General features: G+C 48.8%; 1 protein-coding gene across 1 annotated transcript in view; it reads left to right on the top strand.

Annotated features, from left to right (window-relative positions):
• nrip2 (nuclear receptor interacting protein 2) overlaps positions 1–20,799 on the top strand; it is a 73,152-nt gene that overhangs the window by 35,534 nt on the left and 16,819 nt on the right. The window contains exon 3 of the mRNA XM_072484677.1: positions 19,383–19,465. Within this exon, the coding sequence (XP_072340778.1) occupies positions 19,383–19,465 (83 nt within the window). The remainder of the gene's footprint in view (positions 1–19,382; positions 19,466–20,799) is intronic.

Raw genomic sequence — 20,799 nt, 5'->3', positions numbered from 1 at the left:
ATGACCTCTCTCAGAGCCTCATAGGTAGTTTCAACTCCCAATGCTCGTTCCCATCTATTAAAATTGCTCTGCTTGGCCCTTTCAAAGTCTGCATAAGTCTGTCCCGGCAGTCTCCTCAAGTTCTGAAGTTTTCTCCTATAAGCTTCGGGATTCAGAATAGCCTTTTTTACCATCTCGTAATCCTTAGACCCTTTCCTGTGCCCGCCCCGTAAATTTACGCTGCGGGGGTAATGTTCACTTCGCATTTGGCTACTCCATTTGGGTTACTATTTTCTCAAGAGTCCTAAAGAACGTTTCCACTTAGTTCGCTTCAAATTTTGGGAGAGCCTGTATAAATGTAAACATATTGCCACTGAATTCTGTTCTAGGACTAAGCACCCATCTATGTTCTGGCAGATTCCCACCTACTTCCAGTACCCTAAGCAGGAGGTCTTTATTCTTTTCTTGTTCCTCTCTCTCTCTTTCTTTCTCTCTTTCTCTCATTTTCCAACCTCATCACTTCCATTTCTTTCTCTTTTTGTTTTTGCTGCATTTCCATCTCTCTCTGCTCTGTTTCTTTTGTAACTGGATTTTTAGCAAACTCCACTGATTGTTGATCTGACCTCAGTTGTATTGCCTGTATTTCCTCCAAGTTTAAATGTTGAGCAATTGTTGGAATTACCTCCGCCTCCTTAGCTCTAGCTGGTATAAGCAGTTTTAATTTTCCTGCTAATTTGACTAGCAAGTCTTTGCGAAGGCCCTCCAACGTCGTCCACCTGAAGAAAATATTTTGCAGCTTCCAGAGCCATCCTTTTATATCACTTGGTGTCCTTTTAATTTACGCTGCAACCCAAATTCGGCATCTAACATTCCAAACCCCGGACGAGCCCCCAATTTATGCTACAACACTCTGGACTAATGCACAGTCAGTTCTAGCCCAACAGGTCTGGAGTCCCTACACAAGTGAATTAACCAATAATTTGTATAAGGTTTCTGAGATCTTTGGCCCTTGACTGCTCTATTACAGGCACCAGATTTGTAAGTGAAACGCAACAATTGTTCATTTATAACAATAGAGATAAGGCATGCAATAATTATACCAGAATAATGGCCAGCTAATCTACTACTCCCCCCCCCCTTTTACCGTCCCACCCTCTACCTAAACACATACAAGACATACATATGCAGCGGGAGGGGGAGGGCGGGGAAAAAAATCAAAGAGGATTAATGTGAGATGGAAGATAAATGGCTTTGCTTCAGATATTGAAGTTGTTTTTTCAGCTAACTGTCCTTCCAGGACGCAGAATGATTGAGAACCACCTGCTAATGAGGATCTTCTGGCTTGAACATTCAGTCCGAATCCCCAGACTGTGGGATTCCTTCTGGGGAGTCATTTTAACTCTTTTTTCATAGTAACTTCATTGCTGTGTTAATACAAGCCTACTTGTGACACTAATAAAGATAATTATTATTTATCTGGGCCTGCACTCGAAAGAACAGCCTCAGGCTTGTTAATATTGTTTGTTTCCAACTCCACCAAAATGATCACCAGCTTGATAAACGGAGTAGCAGAGAAGCCACTTCCACGAGCTCTTAGAGTGGTCTGTTAAACTTACAGGGAGAGATACCCACAAAGTGTCCTCCAGCTCTGTCTTCAGGCATCAAATAGTCACAGGCTGGATTGAGAGGAAAAGCTGCCTGTTCCATTTACCTTGAGTGAGCCACAGCCGAGGGGTTTGAGAAAGTTCCGCCCTTTTTTGGGAGCGAGGCATTCAAAAGAGCTTCCTTCAGCTCTTGAGTTGAAACCAAAACTAACTTGCAAACAGTCTCACTGAGAAAAGGAACATTCCAGAAGAGTCACTACCAATCAGTTTAAATGACTAGCTGACGGCCCGGCAAAGTAAACAACTCATTGGCCAAGTCCATCAAGATGAGTTCTCACTGATGTCACCACATCCGGCTAGATTCCCTTAAAAAAAAAAATTTTTTTTAATAAACATTTTATTGAGGTATTTTTGGTAGACTAACAACAACAAAATAAATAATATACATGAAACCATAAACATAGTGCAAAAGCCATTTACCTCTCGTACAGGTCCCACCCTTATTGATTCTAATCTAAATTACTCCCCCCCCCCCCCCCCCCCCCCCCCCCGTCTGCTGACGATTAATTTCCCACAAAGAAGTCGACGAACCACCTCTGGGCGAACCCTAACAGTGACCCTCTCAAGGCGATCTTGATTTTCTCCAAACAGAGAAAGCTAGCCATTTCCGATAGCCAGGTCTCCAACTTCGGGGGCTTTGAGTCCCTCCAAGCTAATAGTATCCATCTCCGGGCTACCAGGGAAGCAAAGGCCAGAACGTCTGCCTCTTTCTCCTCCTGGATTCCCGGGTCTTCCGACACCCCGAAAATCGCCACCTCTGGACTCAGCGCCACCCTTGTTTTTAACACCGTGGACATGACGTCCACAAACCCCTGCCAAAATCCCCTAAGCTTCGGACATGTGCAAAACATGTGGACATGGTTCGCTGGTCCTCCCGCACATTTTGCGCACCTGTCCTCCACCCCAAAGAATCTGCTCATCCGGGCCACTGTCATGTGAGCCCGGTGAACAACCTTAAATTGTATCAGGCTGAGCCTGGCACATGTTGCAGACGTGTTGACTGTACTCAACGCGTCTGCCCATAGACCATCCTTTCTCTCACCTCCCAGCTCCTCCTCCCACTTGCGCTTCAGCTCCTCGGTCTGCGTCTCCTCTGACCCCATAAGCCCCTTATAGATGTCCGAGACGCTCACTTCTCCTACACACCCTCTGGAAACTATCCTGTCCTGAATCCCCCTTAGCGGTAGGAGCGGGAAGGTTGACACCTGTTTACGAAGGAAGTCCCGCACCTGCAGATACCTGAATTTGCTTCCCCTCGCCAACCCAAGCCTTCCCTCCAATGCCCTCATACTCGGAAAGCTCGCCTCTATGAACATATCCCCCATCCTCTCAATCCCCGCTCTCCGCCATAACCGGAACCTGCCGTCCATACTCCCCAGGGCAAACCGGTGATTATCACACATTGGGGCCCAAACCGATGCTCCCACTGCTCCCACATGCCACCTCCACTGGCCTCAAACTCTCAGGGCCGCCACTACCACTGGACTGGTGGAGTACTGTGCCGACGGGAACGGCAGAGGCGCAGTTACCAACGCTCCCAAACTGGTGCCCTTACATGAAGCCGCCTCCAGACGCACCCATGCCGACCCCTCCCCCACCACCCACTTCTTCATCATGGCTATATTTGCTGCCCAGTAATAGTTGCTAAAATTTGGCAGCTCCAGCCCGCCCTCTCCCCGACTCCGCTCAAGCATCATCTTCCTTACTCGCGGGGTCTTGCCCGCCCAGACGAAGCCCGTGATCACTCTGTTGACCCGCTTAAAAAAGGACCGCAGAATAAAGATGGGGAGACACTGAAATACAAATAGGAATCTCGGGAGGACCGTCATCTTCACCGTCTGCACCCTCCCATCCAGAGACAACGGAAGCGCGTCCCATCTCCGAAAATCGTCCTTCATTTGGTCCACCAGCCGGGCCAGATTCAATTTATGCAGCCGGTCCTATTCCCGCGCCACTTGGATGCCTAGGTACCTAAAGCTTTCCTCTACTAACCTAAATGGCAGCTCTCCCAGTCGCCTCTCCTGTCCCCTCGCCTGGACCACAAACATCTCACTCTTTCCCATATTAAGCTTATACCCCAAAAACCGGCCAAATTCCCCTAGAGTCCTCGTGATTTCTTCCATCCTCTCTGTTGGGTCCGAAACGTACAGAAGCAGGTCATCCGCATAGAGCAAAACCCCACCCCCGGACCAGTCCTCTCCAGCCCCTCGAGGCCCTCAGAGCATTTGCCATCGGCTCTATAGCCAGCGCAAACAACAGTGGGGAGAGGGGGCATTCCTGTCTCGTCCCCCGGTGCAGTCTAAAATAGTCCAATGTTGCCCTTTTTAAAAATAAATTAACTGCGAAGTCCATCTTAAAGGCATAGTGAATTTTTGTCCAGATACAAAAATTATAAAAGCCAAAATAACAGAAAATAAAGGAAATACACAGGGAAAACAAGGTTTAAGCTAGAGGATTCTTACAGTTCTTCCACAGATGATCATCTATGGACTTTCACGAGCAGGTAATTGGGGTGGGATGCCGACAGCAAAGGCAGAATGATGGCTTTCTGTGGCAAGATTGCTTGACAGCTCCAGGGTCCCAGGTTCGATTCCGGCTTGGGTCACTGTCTGTGCGGAGTCTGCACGTCCTCCCCGTGTGTGCGTGGGTTTCCTCCGGGTGCTCCGGTTTCCTCCCACAGTCCAAGGTTGTGCAGGTTAGGTGGATTGGCCGTGATAAATTGCCTTTAGTGTCCAAAATTGCCCTTAGTGTTGGGTGGGGTTGCTGGGTTGTGGGGATAGGGTGGAGGTGTTGACCTTGGATAGGGTGCTCTTTCCAAGAGCCGGTGCAGACTCGATGGGTCGAATGGCCTCCTTCTGCACTGTAAATTCTATGATAATCCCTCTCTCCCATCTCTCCAGAGAAAGCCACAAGCAAATCTAGTAGAGTTTGCTAGGTAGTCTCCTCACATGACATTTCCTGCCCACCACTGATTGAATACCAGCGGCAGCAGAATGAGGCCCTTAAGGGCCTGAATTGGCCTTGGGGCAAGAAGCCCTCAAGCCTTCGTGCCCTGACTTAATTGGAGGTAGGGAGGCAGTGGGATGTCCACATCCTGCACCTGTCCACTGTCACGGACAGGATGGGGTCAATTTAAACAGCCTTGATTTCTCTGCTCAACATCTGTCCGTAAACAGAAAGGTGTTTTTTTATTCTGATTTCCCCCACCCCTTAAATTTGGATTGTTCCAATCCTCTGTGAATAACACGCACAGCAAACTTGATGCAAGATAAAATTATACGGGTTGGTTTATTTTTCTCTACACACACACTCACAAACACACGCATGCATGCACCCCTTTTGCAGCCACGAATAAATGAGAATAAGGAAAAAAGAAGATGGTCCGGGCATGACCACAACAAAATACAAGTTAGTGTTTTATGTGTGTCCAGAGTCAGTAGTCTACTGGAAGGTTTCTTCCGAGGAGAGGCTGACTGATTATAGGCTGATCGAGCAAGATGTCCATGATGGGAGAAGGCACATAGATTGAGTTAGTCTTGGAGGCAGAAGAACCAAGGTTCCAGCACTTGGCAGTTTTGATGCGGGTGGCCAGAGATCTCTCTGCTGCCAACTGTTTGATGGTAGATAGCACAGGCTGTTGCCTGAAGTTCTGTGCTCATTGGTGGTCAAACAATAATTAACCTAAGGTCCCAAGACTGTAGCATTAAAGAATGTCAGCTGGCCCAAGTGCTAGTCATGTGATACTGGTTTTGGATTGTTAAACGAGGCTCTTTTCTTGAAACCATTGTATTCGAACATTTAATGTTTAAGCCATTAATACTATGAGTCAAGATTAAGATCTGCAAAGAGTTGTCCTTGTTCGAAGTTAGCTGGAGTAGACTGATCATCTGATGGGCCATTATGTTGGCTAGGTTGAAATATTTATGCCTTGCAAGGAATGTTACTGTGTTTAAAACTCATTTACGGGATGTGTGCACCGCTGGTTAGGACAGCATTTATTGCCAATCCCTAGTTGTCCTCCAGAAAGTGGTGGTGAGTTGCCTTGTTGAACCGCTGCAGTCCTTGAGGTGTAGGTACACCCACTGTGCTGTTAGGGAGGGAGTTCCAAGATGTTACCCCAGCGACAGTGAAGAAACGGTGATATATTTCCAAGTCAGGGTGGTGAGTGACTTGGAGGGGAACCTCCAGGTGGTGGGGTTCCCAGGTATCTGCTGCTCTTGTCCTTCTAGATGGTTGTGGGTTTGGAAGGTGCTGTCTAAGGAACCTTGGTGACTTACTGCAGTGCATCTTGTAGATTGTACACACGCTGCCACTGTTCGTCAGTGGTGGAGGGGTTGAATGTTTGTGGAAGGGGGAGCAATTAGGGTGGGCTGCTTTGTCCTGGATGATGGTGAGATTCTTGTACTGTTGGAGGTGCACTCATACAGACAAGTGGAGAGTATTCCATTACACTCCTGACTTGTGCCTTGTAGATGGTGGACAGGCTTTGGGGAGGTCAGGAGTGAGTTATTCACTGTAGGACTCCTAGCCTTTGACCTGGCCTGGTAGCCACAGTATTAATGTGGCTAGATCAGTTCAGTTTCTGATCAATGGTAACCTGCAGGATGTTGATTGTGGGGGATTCAGCGATGGTAATGCCATTGAATGTCAAGAGGTGGTGGTTAGATCCTCTCTTGTAGGAGATGGTCATTTCCTGGCACTTGTGTGGCGCTAATGTAACTTGCCACTTGTCTACCAAAGCCTGGATATTGTCCAGGTCTTGCTGCACTTGGACATGGCCAGATTCATTATCTGAGGAGTCACAAATGGTGCTGAACATTGTGCAGTCATCTGCAAACATCCCCACTTCTGACCTTATGATGGAAGGGAGGTGATTGATGAAGCAGCTGAAGATGGTTGGACACTACCCTGAGGAACCCCTGCAGTGATGTCCTGGAGCTGAGATGATTGACCTCCAACCACCACAACCGCTGCCAGGTATGACTCCAACCAATGGAGAGTTTTCCTCCTGATTTCCATTGACTCCAGTTTAGCAAAGGCTCCTTGGTGCCATACTCGGTCAAATGCTGCCTTGATGTCAAGGGCAGTCACTCTCACCTCACCTCTGGCATTCAGCTTTTTTGTCCATGTTCGAACCAAGGCTGTAATGAGGTCAGGAGCTGAGTGACCCTGGCAGAACCCAAACTGACCGTCCGTGAGCAGGTTATTGCTGAGTAAGTGTCGCTTGATAGCACTGTTGATGACTCCTTTCATCACTTTGCTGATGATGGAGACTAGACTGATAGAGTCGTAATTGGCTGGGTTGGATTTGTCCTGTTTCTTGTGTACAGGACACACCTGGGCAATTTTCCACATTGCTGGGTAGATGTCAGTCTTGTAACTGTACTTGAACAGCATTCCAAATGTTTGAGGTAGCCTTTGTTAACTTTGAAACATTTAATGCCAGAGTGTGACCAACTAGAGCCATCTTGTCAGATCAGCAATTGTCCATTTTGAAAAGCACAAAGAAATAACTATATGAAAATGAAAATCGCTTATTGTCACAAGTAGGCTTCAAATGAAGCTACTGTGAAAAGCCCCTAGTCGCCACATTCCGGCCCCTGTTCGGGGAGGCTGGTACGGGAATTGAACTCGCGCTAGTAGCTCATCTGACAAATATATATCTTTTCCTTCACGACTCAACCGTGACAGCACTTAAACACATGCCCACGCTCCCCAAGCTTCCGAACTCACCTCTAGTGGGGGCATTTAATTCTGCCTAAGATTCAGACAGGGGGCTAAATTTTCTCCATGGAGGCGGGAAACAGAAGTTGGGAATGTTTTCAGGTTCTGAACCCATCTCCAGTGGGAATCTGATTAAATCATGATTTTTATGTGGGTGAGCCCTTCCATAGGGTTGCCTTTGACTTTGTACCCCCATCCAGGGGTAAGCCTGCCAGCAGCCTAAAATTGTGTGCCCACCTGCAGGAAAATCTAAATCAGCGTCAATTACCAACATTTAACAATGAGCGGACGTGCCTACACACCTTCCTGGGGCCAGGCAGCCTTTCTGGGCCCCGAACTGGGATTGGTTGTTGTTAGGTCAAGCATTGTAGAAGTTGTTTGAGAACAATTTGTTCAGTTGTTTGTATTGTGAAAAATAAACCAGCGACTGGATTTATCATCGACCTTTACCAGTGTTTTCTTGTGTTAAAGGAACACCCGAGATTATGGGTGATTTTAATGTACATATAGAATGGGTGAGTCAAATTAGTCACAGTACAATAGAGGAGGAATTTCCGGACTGTGTACTGGATGGTTTTCTGAACAAATATATTGAGGAACCAACAAGGGAACAGGCCATCTTAGGCTGCGTATTGTGCAATTGATTAGTTGGCAATCTGGTTGTGAGAGAACCCTTGAGGATTAGTGACCATAATATGTTAGAATTTGTTTTCAAGGTAGATAGTGAGGTAGTTGGTTCTGAGACCAGGAACCTGAATCTGAATATTAGGGCGGCATGGTAGCACAGTGGTTAGCACTGTTGCTTCGCAGCGTCAGGGTCTCGGGTTCAATTCCCTCATGGGTCACTGTCTGCGTGGGTTTCCTCCGGGTGCTCTGGTTTCCTCTCACAAGTCCTGACAGATGTGCTTGTTAGGTGAATTGGACATTCTGAATTCTCCCTCAGTGTAGCTGAACAGGCGTCGGAGTGTGGCGACTCGGGGATTTTCGCAGTAACTTCATTGCAGTGTTAATGTCAGCCTACTTGTGACACTAATAAAGATTATTGCTGGTCTGATTAGTAAGTTCATGGATGACACCAAGGTTGGTGGAGTGGCAGATAGTGTTGAGGATTGTCAGAGGATACAGCAGGACATAGGCAGAGAAATGGCAAATGGAGTTTAATCCAGAAAAATGCGAGGTAATGCATTTTGGTAGGGGAAAAGTACATTAAATGGCAAATCTTTTAGGAATATAGAAAGTCAGAGAGATCTGGGCGTACAGGTTCACAGATCTTTGAAAGTGGCAACACAAGTGGACAAGGTAGTTAAGAAAGCATATGGAATGCTTGCCTTCATTGGACGGGGCATCGAATATAAAAACTGGCATGTTATGCTACAGTTGTATAGAACCTTGGTAAGGCTGCATTTGGAATATTGTGCGCAATTTTGGTCGCCACACTGCCAGAAGGATGTGGAGGCTTTGGAGAAGGTGCAGAGGAGGTTTACCAGGATGTTGCCTGGTCAGGAGGGTGTTAGCTATGCGGAGAGGCTGAATAGACGGGGACTGTTTTCATTAGAACAGCAGAGGTTGAGGGGCGATTTGATAAAGGTCTACAAGATTATGAAAGGCAGGAACAGAGTGGATGGACAGGCACTCTTTCCCAGAGTGGGGGTCAGTCACTAGGGGGCATAGGTTTAATGTCCATGGGGCAAAGTTTAGAGGAGATGTGCGAGGCAGGTTTTTTTACACCGAGGGTGGTGAGAGCCTGGAATGCGCTGCCAGGGGAGGTTGTGGCAGCAGATACATTAACGGCATTCAAAAAGCATCTCGACAAAATCATGGATAGGATGGGTGTAGAGCAATACGGCACTAGGACGTGCTGAGGGTTTTGGCCAAGGGAGGTATCATGGCCAGTACAAGCTCGGAGGACTGGAGGGCCTCTTCCTGTGCTGTATTTTTCTTTGTAACTATGATGGTATGAAGCATGAGTTGGCTATGATGGACTCGGAAACATTACTGAAAGGAAGGCCAGTGGCAGGCATTCAAGGAACAAATAGGGGAACTCCAAAAGTGGCCAAACCATGTCTTACAAGGCAAATTAGAAATAGTATTAGATTCAAAGAAGAGGCATACAAATTAGCAAGAAAAAGCAATAGACCTGAGGATTGGAAACAGTTTAAAATTCAGCCAAAGCGGACCAAGGGATTAATTAATGGGAAAATACAATATGAAAATATAATATTAAGCAGCGGTGATGAGAAGGAGAAGGGTTAGGATGGAGGAGGACTCTTGTAAGGGGTCTAGTTTGAGGGCTATGGTGACGGCAGCGTTACCAACGGCTCTGAGTAGGTAATTCAGGGAGCCCGGTGGTGCAGTCCACGGTGAAGCTATGGAATCAGTCGAGGAGGCATTTTAGGGTGGAAGGGATGTTGGTGCTAATGTCGCTGTGCGAGAATCATGGGCTTGAGCCGGGGAGATGGGTAGTGTATATCGGGGGTGGAGGGATGTGGGGCTGGTCAAGGAGAGGGATTTGTTTTTCAGGCTGATCTTCTTGTGGACTCAGCTCCACTTACCCGCCCGCTCACCATATCCCTTAATTCCTTTACTGTTTAAAAGTCCATCTATCTTTACCTTAAAAACATTCAGCGAGGTAGCCTCAACTGCTTCACTGGGCAGGGAATTCCACAGGTTCACGACCCTTTGGGTGAAGAAGTTCCTTCTCAACTCAGTCCTAAATCTGCTCCCCCTTATTTGGAGGCTGTGCCCCCTAGTTCTAATTTCACCCGCCAATGGAAACAACCTTCCTTCTTCTATCTTATCTATTCCCTTCATAATTTTATATGTTTCTACAAGATCCCTTCATCATTCTTCTAAATTCCAATGAGTCTAGACCCAGTCTACTCAGTCTCTCCTCGTAAGCCAATTCCCTCAACTCCAGAATCAACTTAGTGAATCTCCTCTGCATCCCTTCCAATGTCAGTACATCTTTTCTCAAATAAGGAGATCAAAACTGCAGGTGTGGCCTCACCAGCAACCTATACAGCTGCAACATTTAAACTCCATCCATTTAACAACGAAGGACAAAATTCTATTTGCCTTCTTTTTTTAATAATCTTTATTATCGTCACATTAACACCGCAATGAAGTTACTGTGAAAATCCACAAGGCGTCACACTCCGGCGCCTGTTCAGGTACACAGGGAAAATTCAGAATGTCCAATTCACCTAACATCATGTCTTTCGGGACTTGTGGGAGGGAACCGGAGCACCCGGAGGAAACCCACACAGACACAGGAAGAATGTGCAGACAGTGACCCAAGCTAGAATTGAAACTGGGACCCTGACGCTGTGAAGCAACAGTGCTAACCCGCAACCCAACGTTTTGCAATTCATACACTAGGGCATCCAGGTCCCTCTGCACAGCAGCATACTGCAATTTTTTACCATTTAAATAATAGTCCATTTTGCTGTTATTCCTACCAAAATGGATGACCTCACATTTACGAACATTGTACTCCATCTGCCAGACCCTTTACATTTTGCTCTACCACTCATCATAGTGTCATCTGCAAACTTTGACATAGATGCTGTCGGACCTGCTGAGATTATCCAGCATAACTGATTGTTGTATGGCATGCGGTTTGCCGTTATTCAATTGTATCACCACATGACTGGGAAGCCCCCATCTGCAATGGCAGAGGACGCTGAAATGCTGACCTCCAGCTCTTCTTCCTCTCTAGTTGGTGGATATAAAGAAGTACACAGAAAGAGAAGGATGGGTACGCCTGCAAAGTAAGTCAGTGAGAGGAATGATGTGAAGGAATAGGCAACACAAGGCAGAGTAAGTGGGTGGGGTGATGCCGACAGTAGGACATACATAAATGTGCAACTCCCTTTTCCTAACCTGGTTAGGTCAGTAAAGTGTCTCCTGCATTGAATCCATTGGTGTGGCACACAGCTCCTGCTGGTGAGCCTATGCGTCACCACCTCCAGCTGTGTCTTCTTTGTGGCAGGAGCAGTCCAAAGACATGCAGGTTAGGTGGAGTGGCCATGCTAAATTGCCCTTAGTCTCCAAAAAGATTAGGAGGGGTTATTGGGTTAGGGGGATGGGGTGGAAGTGAGGGCTTAAGTGGGCCGGTGCAGACTCGATGGGCCGAATGGTCTCCTTCTGCACTGTATGTTCTATGTTTTAAAAAGCCCATTTGCTTTTTAAAAAAAATAATTTTTATTGAGGTTTTCACAAAATATCAACAACAAAATGAAAAAGGAACCCAGTAGAATTAAATACGGAACAAAATAAAACAACCCCATGCCCCCCGATACATAAATAATAAATGAACACCCCGAATTAACACAAAGCAAACATAGCAAATATATACACCCCCTCAGATCCCCCAGTGTAAAAAAACAAAAATAAAATAGAACCCCCCCCCCGGGTTGCTGCTGCTACTGACCATTGTCTACCGTTCTGCCAGGAAGTCCAAGAACGGTTGCCACCGCCTGAAGAACCCTTGTACCGATCCCCTTAAGGCGAATTTCACCCTCTCCAACTTAATAAACCCCGCCATATCGTTGATCCAGGATTCCACACTTGGAGGCCTCGCATCCTTCCACTGAAGAAGAATCCTTCACCGGGCTACCAGGGACGCAAAGGCCAGAATACCGGCCTCTTTCGCCTCCTGCGCTCCCTGCAACCCCAAATATTGCGAGCCCCCAGCCCGGTTTAACCCTGGATTATACCACGCCCTTCCAAAATTCCTCCAGCGCTGGGCATGCCCAGAACATATGGGTGTGATTTGCTGGGCTCCCTGAGCACCTAACACACCTGTCCTCACCCCCAAAGAACCAGCTCATCCTTGTTCCGGTCATGTGTGCCCTGTGCAGCACCTTAAACTGTATGAGGCTGAGCCTTGCGCACGAAGAGGAAGAGTTCACCCTCCCAAGGGCATCTGCCCACGTCCCCTCCTCGATCTCCTCTCCCAACTCCTCCTCCCACTTACCTTTCAACTCCACCACCGAGGCCTCCACCTCCTCCTGCATCACCTGGTAAGTTGCCGAGATCTTCCCCGCTCCCCCCCCCCCCCCCCCACCCCCCGAGAGCACCCTGTCCTGTACTGTGCGTGGTAGCAGCTGCGGGAATTCCACCACCTGCCGCCTGGCAATCTCCCTTACCTGTAAATACCTAAAGGTGTTCCCCGGGGGGAGTCCATTCTTCTCCTCCAGCTCACCCAGGCTCGCAAACTTCCCATCCACAAACAGGTCCCCCAACCTTCTTATCCCTGCCCGGTGCCACCCCGAAAACCCTCCATCCATTCTCCCTGGGACAAACCTGTGGTTCCCCCGTATTGGGGTCCACACCGAGGCCCCCACTTCCCCCCTGTGCCGCCTCCACTGCGCCCAGATTTTGAGGGCAGCCGCCACTACCGGGCTCCTGGTATACCTCATTGGAGGGAGCGGCAGCGGCGCCGTTGCCAGCGCCTCCAGACTCGTACCCTTACAAGACGCCGTCTCCAGCCTCTTCCATGTAGCCCCCTCCCCCTCCCATCACCCACTTGCGCACCATCGCCACATTGGCGGCCCAGTAGTACCCACAGAGATTGGGCAGTGCCAGCCCCCCCATCCCTACTCCGCTCCAGGAACACCCTTCTCACCCTCGGAGTCCCTCGCGCCCACACAAACCCCGTTATGCTCTAGTTGACCCGCCTAAAGAAGGCCTTCGGGATAAGAATGGGGAGGCACTGAAACAGGAACAAAAACCTTGGGAGCACAGTCATCTTAACTGACTGCACCCTACCCGCCAGGGACAGCGGCAACGCGTCTCACCTCTTGAACTCCTCCTCCATTTGCTCCACTGGCCTCGTGAAATTAAGTCTATGCAGGGCCCCCCAGCTCCTGGCCACCCAAATACCTGAAGCTCCTCTCCGCCCTTTTTAGTGGGAGCTCGCCAACCCCCCTCTCCTGGTCCCCTGGGTGAACCACGAACAACTCGCTCTTCCCAATGTTGAGCTTGTACCCTGAGAAATCCCCGAACTCCCTGAGGATCCTCATTACCTCCGGCATTCCCCCCACCGGGTTCGCCACATATAGCAGCAAGTCCTCCGCATAGAGCGACACCCTATGCTCCTCCCCACCCCGCACCAACCCCCTCCAGTTCCTCGACTCCCTCAGTGCCATAGCCAGGGGTTCAACTGCCAGTACGAAGAGCAGGGGGGACAGGGGACACCCCTGCCTCATCCCTCGATGCAACCAAAAGTACTCAGACCTCCTCTTGTTCGTGGCCACACTCGCCATCGGGACCTCGTACAACAGCCTAACCCACCTCCCAAACCCCTCCCCAAACCCGAACCTCTTCAGCACCTCCCACAAGTACCCCCACTCTACTCTATCGAAGGCCTTCCAAGCGTCCATCGCCACCACTATCTCCGCCTCCCCCTCCCTCGCCGGCATCATAATGATGTTCAGGAGCCTCCGCACATTCGCGTTCAACTGCCTCCCCTTCACGAACCCTGTCTGATCTTCGTGGATCACCTGCGGCACACAATCCTCAATTCTCGTGGCTTAGACCTTCGCCAGCACCTTGGCATCTACGTTTAACAACAAAATCGGCCTGTAAGACCCACACTGAAAGGGATCCTTGTCCCACTTCAGAATCAAGGAAATCAGTGCCCCCACTCCCTTGCCTCATTGAAGGTCCTAACCAGGGACGGGCCCAACAGGTCCACATATTTTTTGTAGAATTCGACTGGGAAACCGTCCGGCCCCGGTGCCTTCCCAGCCTGCATGCTCCCTATCCCTTTGGCCAGCTCCTCCAGCCCAATCGGGGGCCCCAATCCCGCCACCAGTCCCTCCTCCACCTTCGGAAACCTCAATTGGTCCAGAAAGTGGCCCATCCCTCCCTCCTCCAGTGGGGGCTCGGACCATACAGTTCTTCATAAAAGTCCCTGAAGACCCCATTGATACCAACCCCACTCCGCACAACACTCCCTCCCCTATCCTTAACTCCCCCGATCTCGCTAGCTGCGTCCCGCTTCCGAAGCTGATGCGTCTTTTCCCCACACTCATAAATAGCCCCTTGGGCCTTCCTCCACTGCGCCTCCGCCTTCCTGGTGGTCAACAGGTCGAATTCGGCCTGGAGGCTGCGCCTCTCCCTCAACGGTCCCTCCTCAGGCACCTCCACATACCTCCTGTCTACCCTCACCATCTCCCTCACCAGCCTCTCCCTCTCCCTCTGCTCTCTCCTCGCCTTGTGGGCCCTAATGGAGATCTGCTCTCCCCTAACCACCGCCTTTAGCGCCTCCCATACCATCCCCACTCGGACCTCCCCGTTGTCATTGGCCTCCACGTATCTCTCTATGCTTCCTCGGACCCGCTCACTCACCTCCTCGTCCGCCAACAGCCCCACCTCCAAGCGCCACAACGGGCGCTGGTCCCTCTCCTCCCCCAGCCCTAGGTCTACCCAATGCGGGGCATGATCCGAACTGGCTATCGCCGAGTACTACCGCGGTATCCTCTACTCTCGCTATCAGCGCCCTACTCATAATAAAAAAGTCGATCCGGGAATAAGCCTTATGAACATGCGAGAAGAATTAAATTTCCCTTGCCCCTGGCCTTGCAAATCTCCAAGGATCCACCCCTCCCATCTGGTCCATAAACCCCCTTAGCACTTTAGCCACCGGCTTCCTACCCGTCCTAGACCTGGAGCGATCCAGTGCCGGATCCAACACCGTGTTAAAGTCCCCCCCCCCATTATCAGACCCCCACTTCCAAGTCCGGGATCGACCCAACATGTGCCGCATAAAACCCGCACCGTCCCAGTTTGGGGCGTAGACGTTGACCAGCACCACCCTCTCCCCTTGCAGCTCACCACTTACCATTACGTACCTGCCGCCATTGTCTGTCACAATGCTCGACGCCTCGAACGACACCCTCTTTCCCACCAAGATCGCCACCCCCGATTTTTGGCATCCAGCCCCGAATGAAACACCTGACCTACCCACCCCTTCCTCAATCTTACCTGGTCTGCCACCTTCAGGTGTGTCTCCTGGAGCATGACCACATCCGCCTTCAGCCCCCGTCCCAACCCCCTCTACTTGCTCCAGCTCCCCCTTGACCATACCAGCATCAACCCGGTTCCCCCCCCCTCCACCTAGCTATGGCCCCTCCTAGCTGCTTTGCTCCCCCCATTCCACTCCTGCAAGTCAGCTGACTCCTGCTGAACCCGGCCACTCCCGCCTCTCCTTCGACTCCTCCCATTGTGGGACATACCCTCCTCCTCCATTACCCATCAGCAGGCTCGCCGCCTCCCCCTTCCATCCCAAGCGCGGGAAACAACCCTCGCTTCCCCGCCCCGCTCCCTCCAGCGCGGGAAAAACCCTCGCTTTCCACCTGCCAGGCCCCGCCACCTTTGACGCAGCTCCTTTTACAGGCCAAGTCCCTCACCCCCGACTCGGGCCTCACCCTTCCCCACGGGGCCCCATCCTCCCCACCGGCCATCCACCTCTACTCCATTTACTTACCCCCCTCCAAGAGCCCACCCGACAGACCCAACCAAAACAGTGCCCAACCCACCCTAACCACCCACACCGAACCAAAAAGAAACAAGAGCAAAGAACCCCCCCTCAAAATGTAACACACCAACACAGCAATCCCCGACCACCCATCCCGACCCTCAATTTGTGTCCAGCTTCTCGGCCTGAACAAAGGCCCACGCCTCCTCCGGGGACTCAAAATAATGGTGCCGGTCCTTGTACGTGACGCACAGTCGCGCCGGCTGCAGCATGCCAAACTTCACCCCCTTCCTGTGCAGCACCGCCTTCGCTCGATTGTACCCGGCCCTCTTCTTCGCCACCTCCGCACTCCAGTCCTGATATATTCGAACCTCCGTGTTCTCCCACCTGCTGCTCCTCTCTTTCTTGGCCCATCTGAGCACGCACTCCCGATCAGCGAACCGATGAAACCACACCAGCACCGCCCGCGGCGGCTCGTTAGCCTTGGGCCTCCTCGCCAGCACTCTATGGGCCCCTTCCAGCTCCAGGAGCCCCTGGAAGGACCCCGCTCCCATCAGCGAGTTTAACATGATGACCACATAGGCCCCCACCTCCGGCCCCTCCGGGAGGCCCAAAATCCGCAGATTCTTCCACCTCAACCGATTCTCCATCTCCTCGAACCGCTCCTGCCATTTCTTGTGGAGCGCCTCGTGCGCCTCCACCTTTACCGCAAGGCCTAAGATCTCGTCCTCGTTGTCGGAGATCTTTTGTCAGACCTCGTGGATTGCCACCCCCTGGGCCGTCTGGGTTTCCAGCAGCTTGTCGATAGAAGCCTTCATCGGCTCCAGCAGGTCCGCTTTGATCTCCCTGAAGCAGCGCTGGATACCCTCCTGCTGCTCCTGCGCCCACTGCATTGCACTGCACTTTCTTTGGGTTCACCACCACCTTTTTAGTCACCCTGCTCCTGGTCCAACCAATACACTGTCGGGGGAATATTGCAATCTTCTTCCCACACTGGGAAATGTCGATAAAATGCCATTGGGGGCCATGAAAAGAGTCCAAAAGTCCGTTCCAAGCGGGAGCTGCCGAACGAGCAACTTAGCTCTGCATAGCCGCAACCGGAAGTCCCTACCACCCCCCCCCCCCCCCCCCCCCCCCACCCACTGCTAAGGAACAGTACCTCTCTCTGGCTCTGCATAGCCCTCAACAGTTTATTAAGAGAGGTGTCAATAGGGGCAGCACGGTGGCGCAGTGGTTAGCTTTGCTGCCTCATGACGCCGAGGTCCCAGGTTCAGTCACTGTCCGTGTGGAGTTTGCACATTCTCCCCGTGTTTGTACCCAAAGATGTGCAGGGTAGGTGGATTGACCACGCTAAATTGTCCCTTAATTGGAAAAAATGAACTGTGGACTCTAAATTTATTTTTAAAAAAGAGAAGTGTCAATGAAATGTTGCATAGCCTTTGAGTGACTCAAATCCATTGTCACACCTTGTCGCTTCTAACTCTGAACTCCACCAAATTTCATCTTTAAATATTGGAGTTGAGATAACATCATGCAGCTCATCATCACCCCCATTGCTGTGCAATCAAACCTAAAACTAAAATTATATGAGCTAGCTGCATTAAAATGCCACCAACAAACATACCAAACTTACTTTTGGGTTTCCCACGTGATATCAGACCTTCACATATCCAACATACCTAAGAGTTAATATATGGATCAATGACCCAAAACACATGGTCTTAAGAAGCATGGCACCATACGCCAAGGGGTGAGAGGCAGGAGGACTGTAAGAATATTAGAATGGCAGTTCACAGAATAATAAAATTATACATCACAAAAGGAAAACATTCATCATGCCTATGGTGGTTCTTTAGTGGAGTTATCCACTTTGTCCCAATCTTCTGCACTTTCTATATTATCCTGTGAATGATTTCCCATGTAGTGTCTGACAACTTTCAACGTGAAGTTAGATATTGAATCTGCTTCTATCACCCATGTTTCAGATGGCAACAACACAATGTATTTAAAAAGTTTCCTTGTGCCACCTTTAGTTCCTTTACCAATGACCTTAAATGTGAGTCGTCTGGTTAGTGACCCTTCTGCCACTGAAGTTTCTTTTTATTAACTTCAGCAAAACTTCATGATTTGAACATCGCTATCAGATCTCCCCTTAACCTTCACTGCTCTTACGAGAACAGCCCCAGCTTCTCTAGTCTCTCCACATAACTGAAATTCCTCATCCCTATTGGGCCCTCCAAGTCCTTCACACCCTTCCTAATGTGGTGCCCAGATATGAACAAAATATTCCAGCAGAGACTTGACCAGTTTTACAAATATTTACCATAACATCCTCTTTTATACTTTTGTTAATGAAACCAAGGATCCCCATTTTTTAAATGCTTGAATTTATCAAGCACATATCACAACCTCAGGAGATTTCAAAGCACTTCACAGCCAATGAAGTACTTCTTTGAATTGAATCATTGTTGTAATGAAGAAAATATTTCCTAAGTTCAGTTAGAAGTTCTGTCCAACTGTTGAGGCAAAAATTGCCATTGCAAACTGTAGCATTTGATGCTAGGCCTAAATTTAATCATGCTATTATGAAATGTAAAATTCCATATACAGATCATAAGACAAATGAAAGGATGCTTGAAATTGCAAGAGCAAAAATAACTTTAAAACATGACATTTAGGAAAGAAAATATCAGTATATCGGCCATTTGATCAGAACTGAAAAGCTACAAAGATCTCTTCCAGAAGGCAAAGTGGCAGGCAGCAGAAACAGGGGTCAACCGAGGCTAGTTGGATGACAGTGATTGCAGACGAGCTACAGTGGGTGTGAGGATGGTGCAAGATGGCCCATTGTGACATACCATGACAGCATATCTCCTGGTAGGAGTAACAGCAGTAGCACCGTGAAATAAGTTGTCTTTAAAGTCATATTTTTAAGTACTCAAAAATTTCAGTTACTGAGAGACAAATTATATGAAATAAGATTAAGAAGAGTGAAATAATATTTTGAAGTATTTTTTATATATATATATATATATTACATATCTCAAATCGTCATAGATGCTGTAGGGCAAACGACGAACACTATGTTTATCATTATGGCCATAGAGCAGTGGATTGTGTCAAAGTCAGAGAGCAGTTCACAAAGACCACAATATTCATTCCAACTTGCAAGTGAGCAGAACTATGATTTTTAATTTCAGGAAAGCAGACTTAAGAGAGGAGGAAAAATGTAATAATGAACGTGCACACACTATCATATGGGGAGTGTAAATAGGGTAAAGGGAAGAAATTAGAAGATAAATCTATTTTCACCACCAGTGCTGTTACAACCAAGTGTTAACATCTTTTAACATTGACATTTCCATCAGAAATGTTTAGAGAGAATTTTATAGTATAAAACCTTGGCACAGGTAATGCTTGAAAAGCCCAAGTTTTTAATAATTCATATAGATAGAAATATAATACAGAAAATCTGTTCCTCGTTCCTTTTTATTTACTCTTTCAGTAACTTATGTCCCTTATTTCCTCAGTGCTGCGACCAAGAGATCAAAGTCACCATCAACACAGGCTGCCAACAGAACACAATCTCCACCAGTTGCTTAAACAGAATAGGGTAAGATATCAGTTAGCAGATGAATCAGTCTAATTTAAATTAGGAAAGAATTTTCAGAGACAAAGGTTTGTGCCCTGATAAGAGTTGGTGCTGTTTATATCACAAGGCAGTAGATGACAATTAAGCCATTTTAACCAATTGCTATCAGCTGGCTGTTAACTAATTGAAATGCTTGTATTAGGACCTCTATAAATAATTAATCTATTAATCATTATGTTATAGAAAGTATTGCAAGACTGTCTGACTTGTCTACACTGATCATGTTTTAAATTGCTGATTATGCTTCAGTGTTGGGCTGGATTGTGACGCTGGAAGTGCAAATCACAATTGGACGGAGAATCAGGCATCTGGCAAAAATAGAGGTTCGCACCGACCGCTGATTCGCGCGTCCCTCCATGGCGGCAACAAAAATGTTTGCACACCCTGCAGGTGGGGGTATGGGATGCAAAACCGGCATTTCCATGTATTTAAATGTGATTAGTGAGTTGGACACTTCATGCTCTACCTCTCCTCGATGCTCCACTCCTCTCAGGCGGAAGTCTGGCGCGTATTACTACAAATATTTACAGCCATGGCTGCGGAGGGGGTGCAGGAGGCTAAAAAAGACACTGGAAAACCATTGAAAACTGTCGACTTGCTGGGGAGTGGCTGCCCAGGCTGAGGTCAGTAGCAGGGAGCAACTTGATGTAGAGTCCGTGGACTCGGGGTGTCCCCCTCGGGATCAGGGTGGCCTGGCTCAGAAGGCAATTGTTGCAGTCTGGCTATTAAATAGTACTACTTACAGCTTTAGTACTACTTACAGGCTCCTGGCTGCTCACACTGTTGAGTGCTGCCTGTGTCCTTTGAATGCTCAGGCCTCTGGTCAACCCTCTCCTCTGCTGCTTTTATCGGGTCAATGACCCTTATCAGGTCTTCAAAAATTTCCTCTGCTTTTGAAATTGAGTGGTTAAAACGTCCACTAATTGTGCCGTAGACCTTTGGTCCAGGAGCACAGGCTCTGGGCTCACCGCCATCACGCCTTTAACTCCGCTCTCCAGAGCCTCGCCGTCTGTCAGCTGCCGTTTCCGCCCCCACCCCCGTTATTCTTTGATGGATGCATGTCGGACCGCTCAAAATGTTTGCCGGCACCTTCACTGAATGGAACTAAGACTATGGGATTGCGGTAGAAAGTCTGATCAGGACGTCCTCGCGCGGGAACCACCAAGTCAACGGCCGTCAAGCACATGGCTGCCACCAGAAGGCATTGTACACTTATCATTAACCACACCTGCGTTCTTTAGTGGGGATCTTTAGTCTGAAAAGGGTGAGAAAATTGTCAGCTTTAAGACAATTTG

The sequence above is a fragment of the Scyliorhinus torazame genome, chromosome 19 (assembly GCF_047496885.1).
Source record: "Scyliorhinus torazame isolate Kashiwa2021f chromosome 19, sScyTor2.1, whole genome shotgun sequence".
In the NCBI taxonomy this organism is placed as follows: Eukaryota; Metazoa; Chordata; class Chondrichthyes; order Carcharhiniformes; family Scyliorhinidae; genus Scyliorhinus; species Scyliorhinus torazame.
Note: the sequence above shows the minus strand (reverse complement) of the source record. Positions and strands in the feature narration are given on the sequence as shown.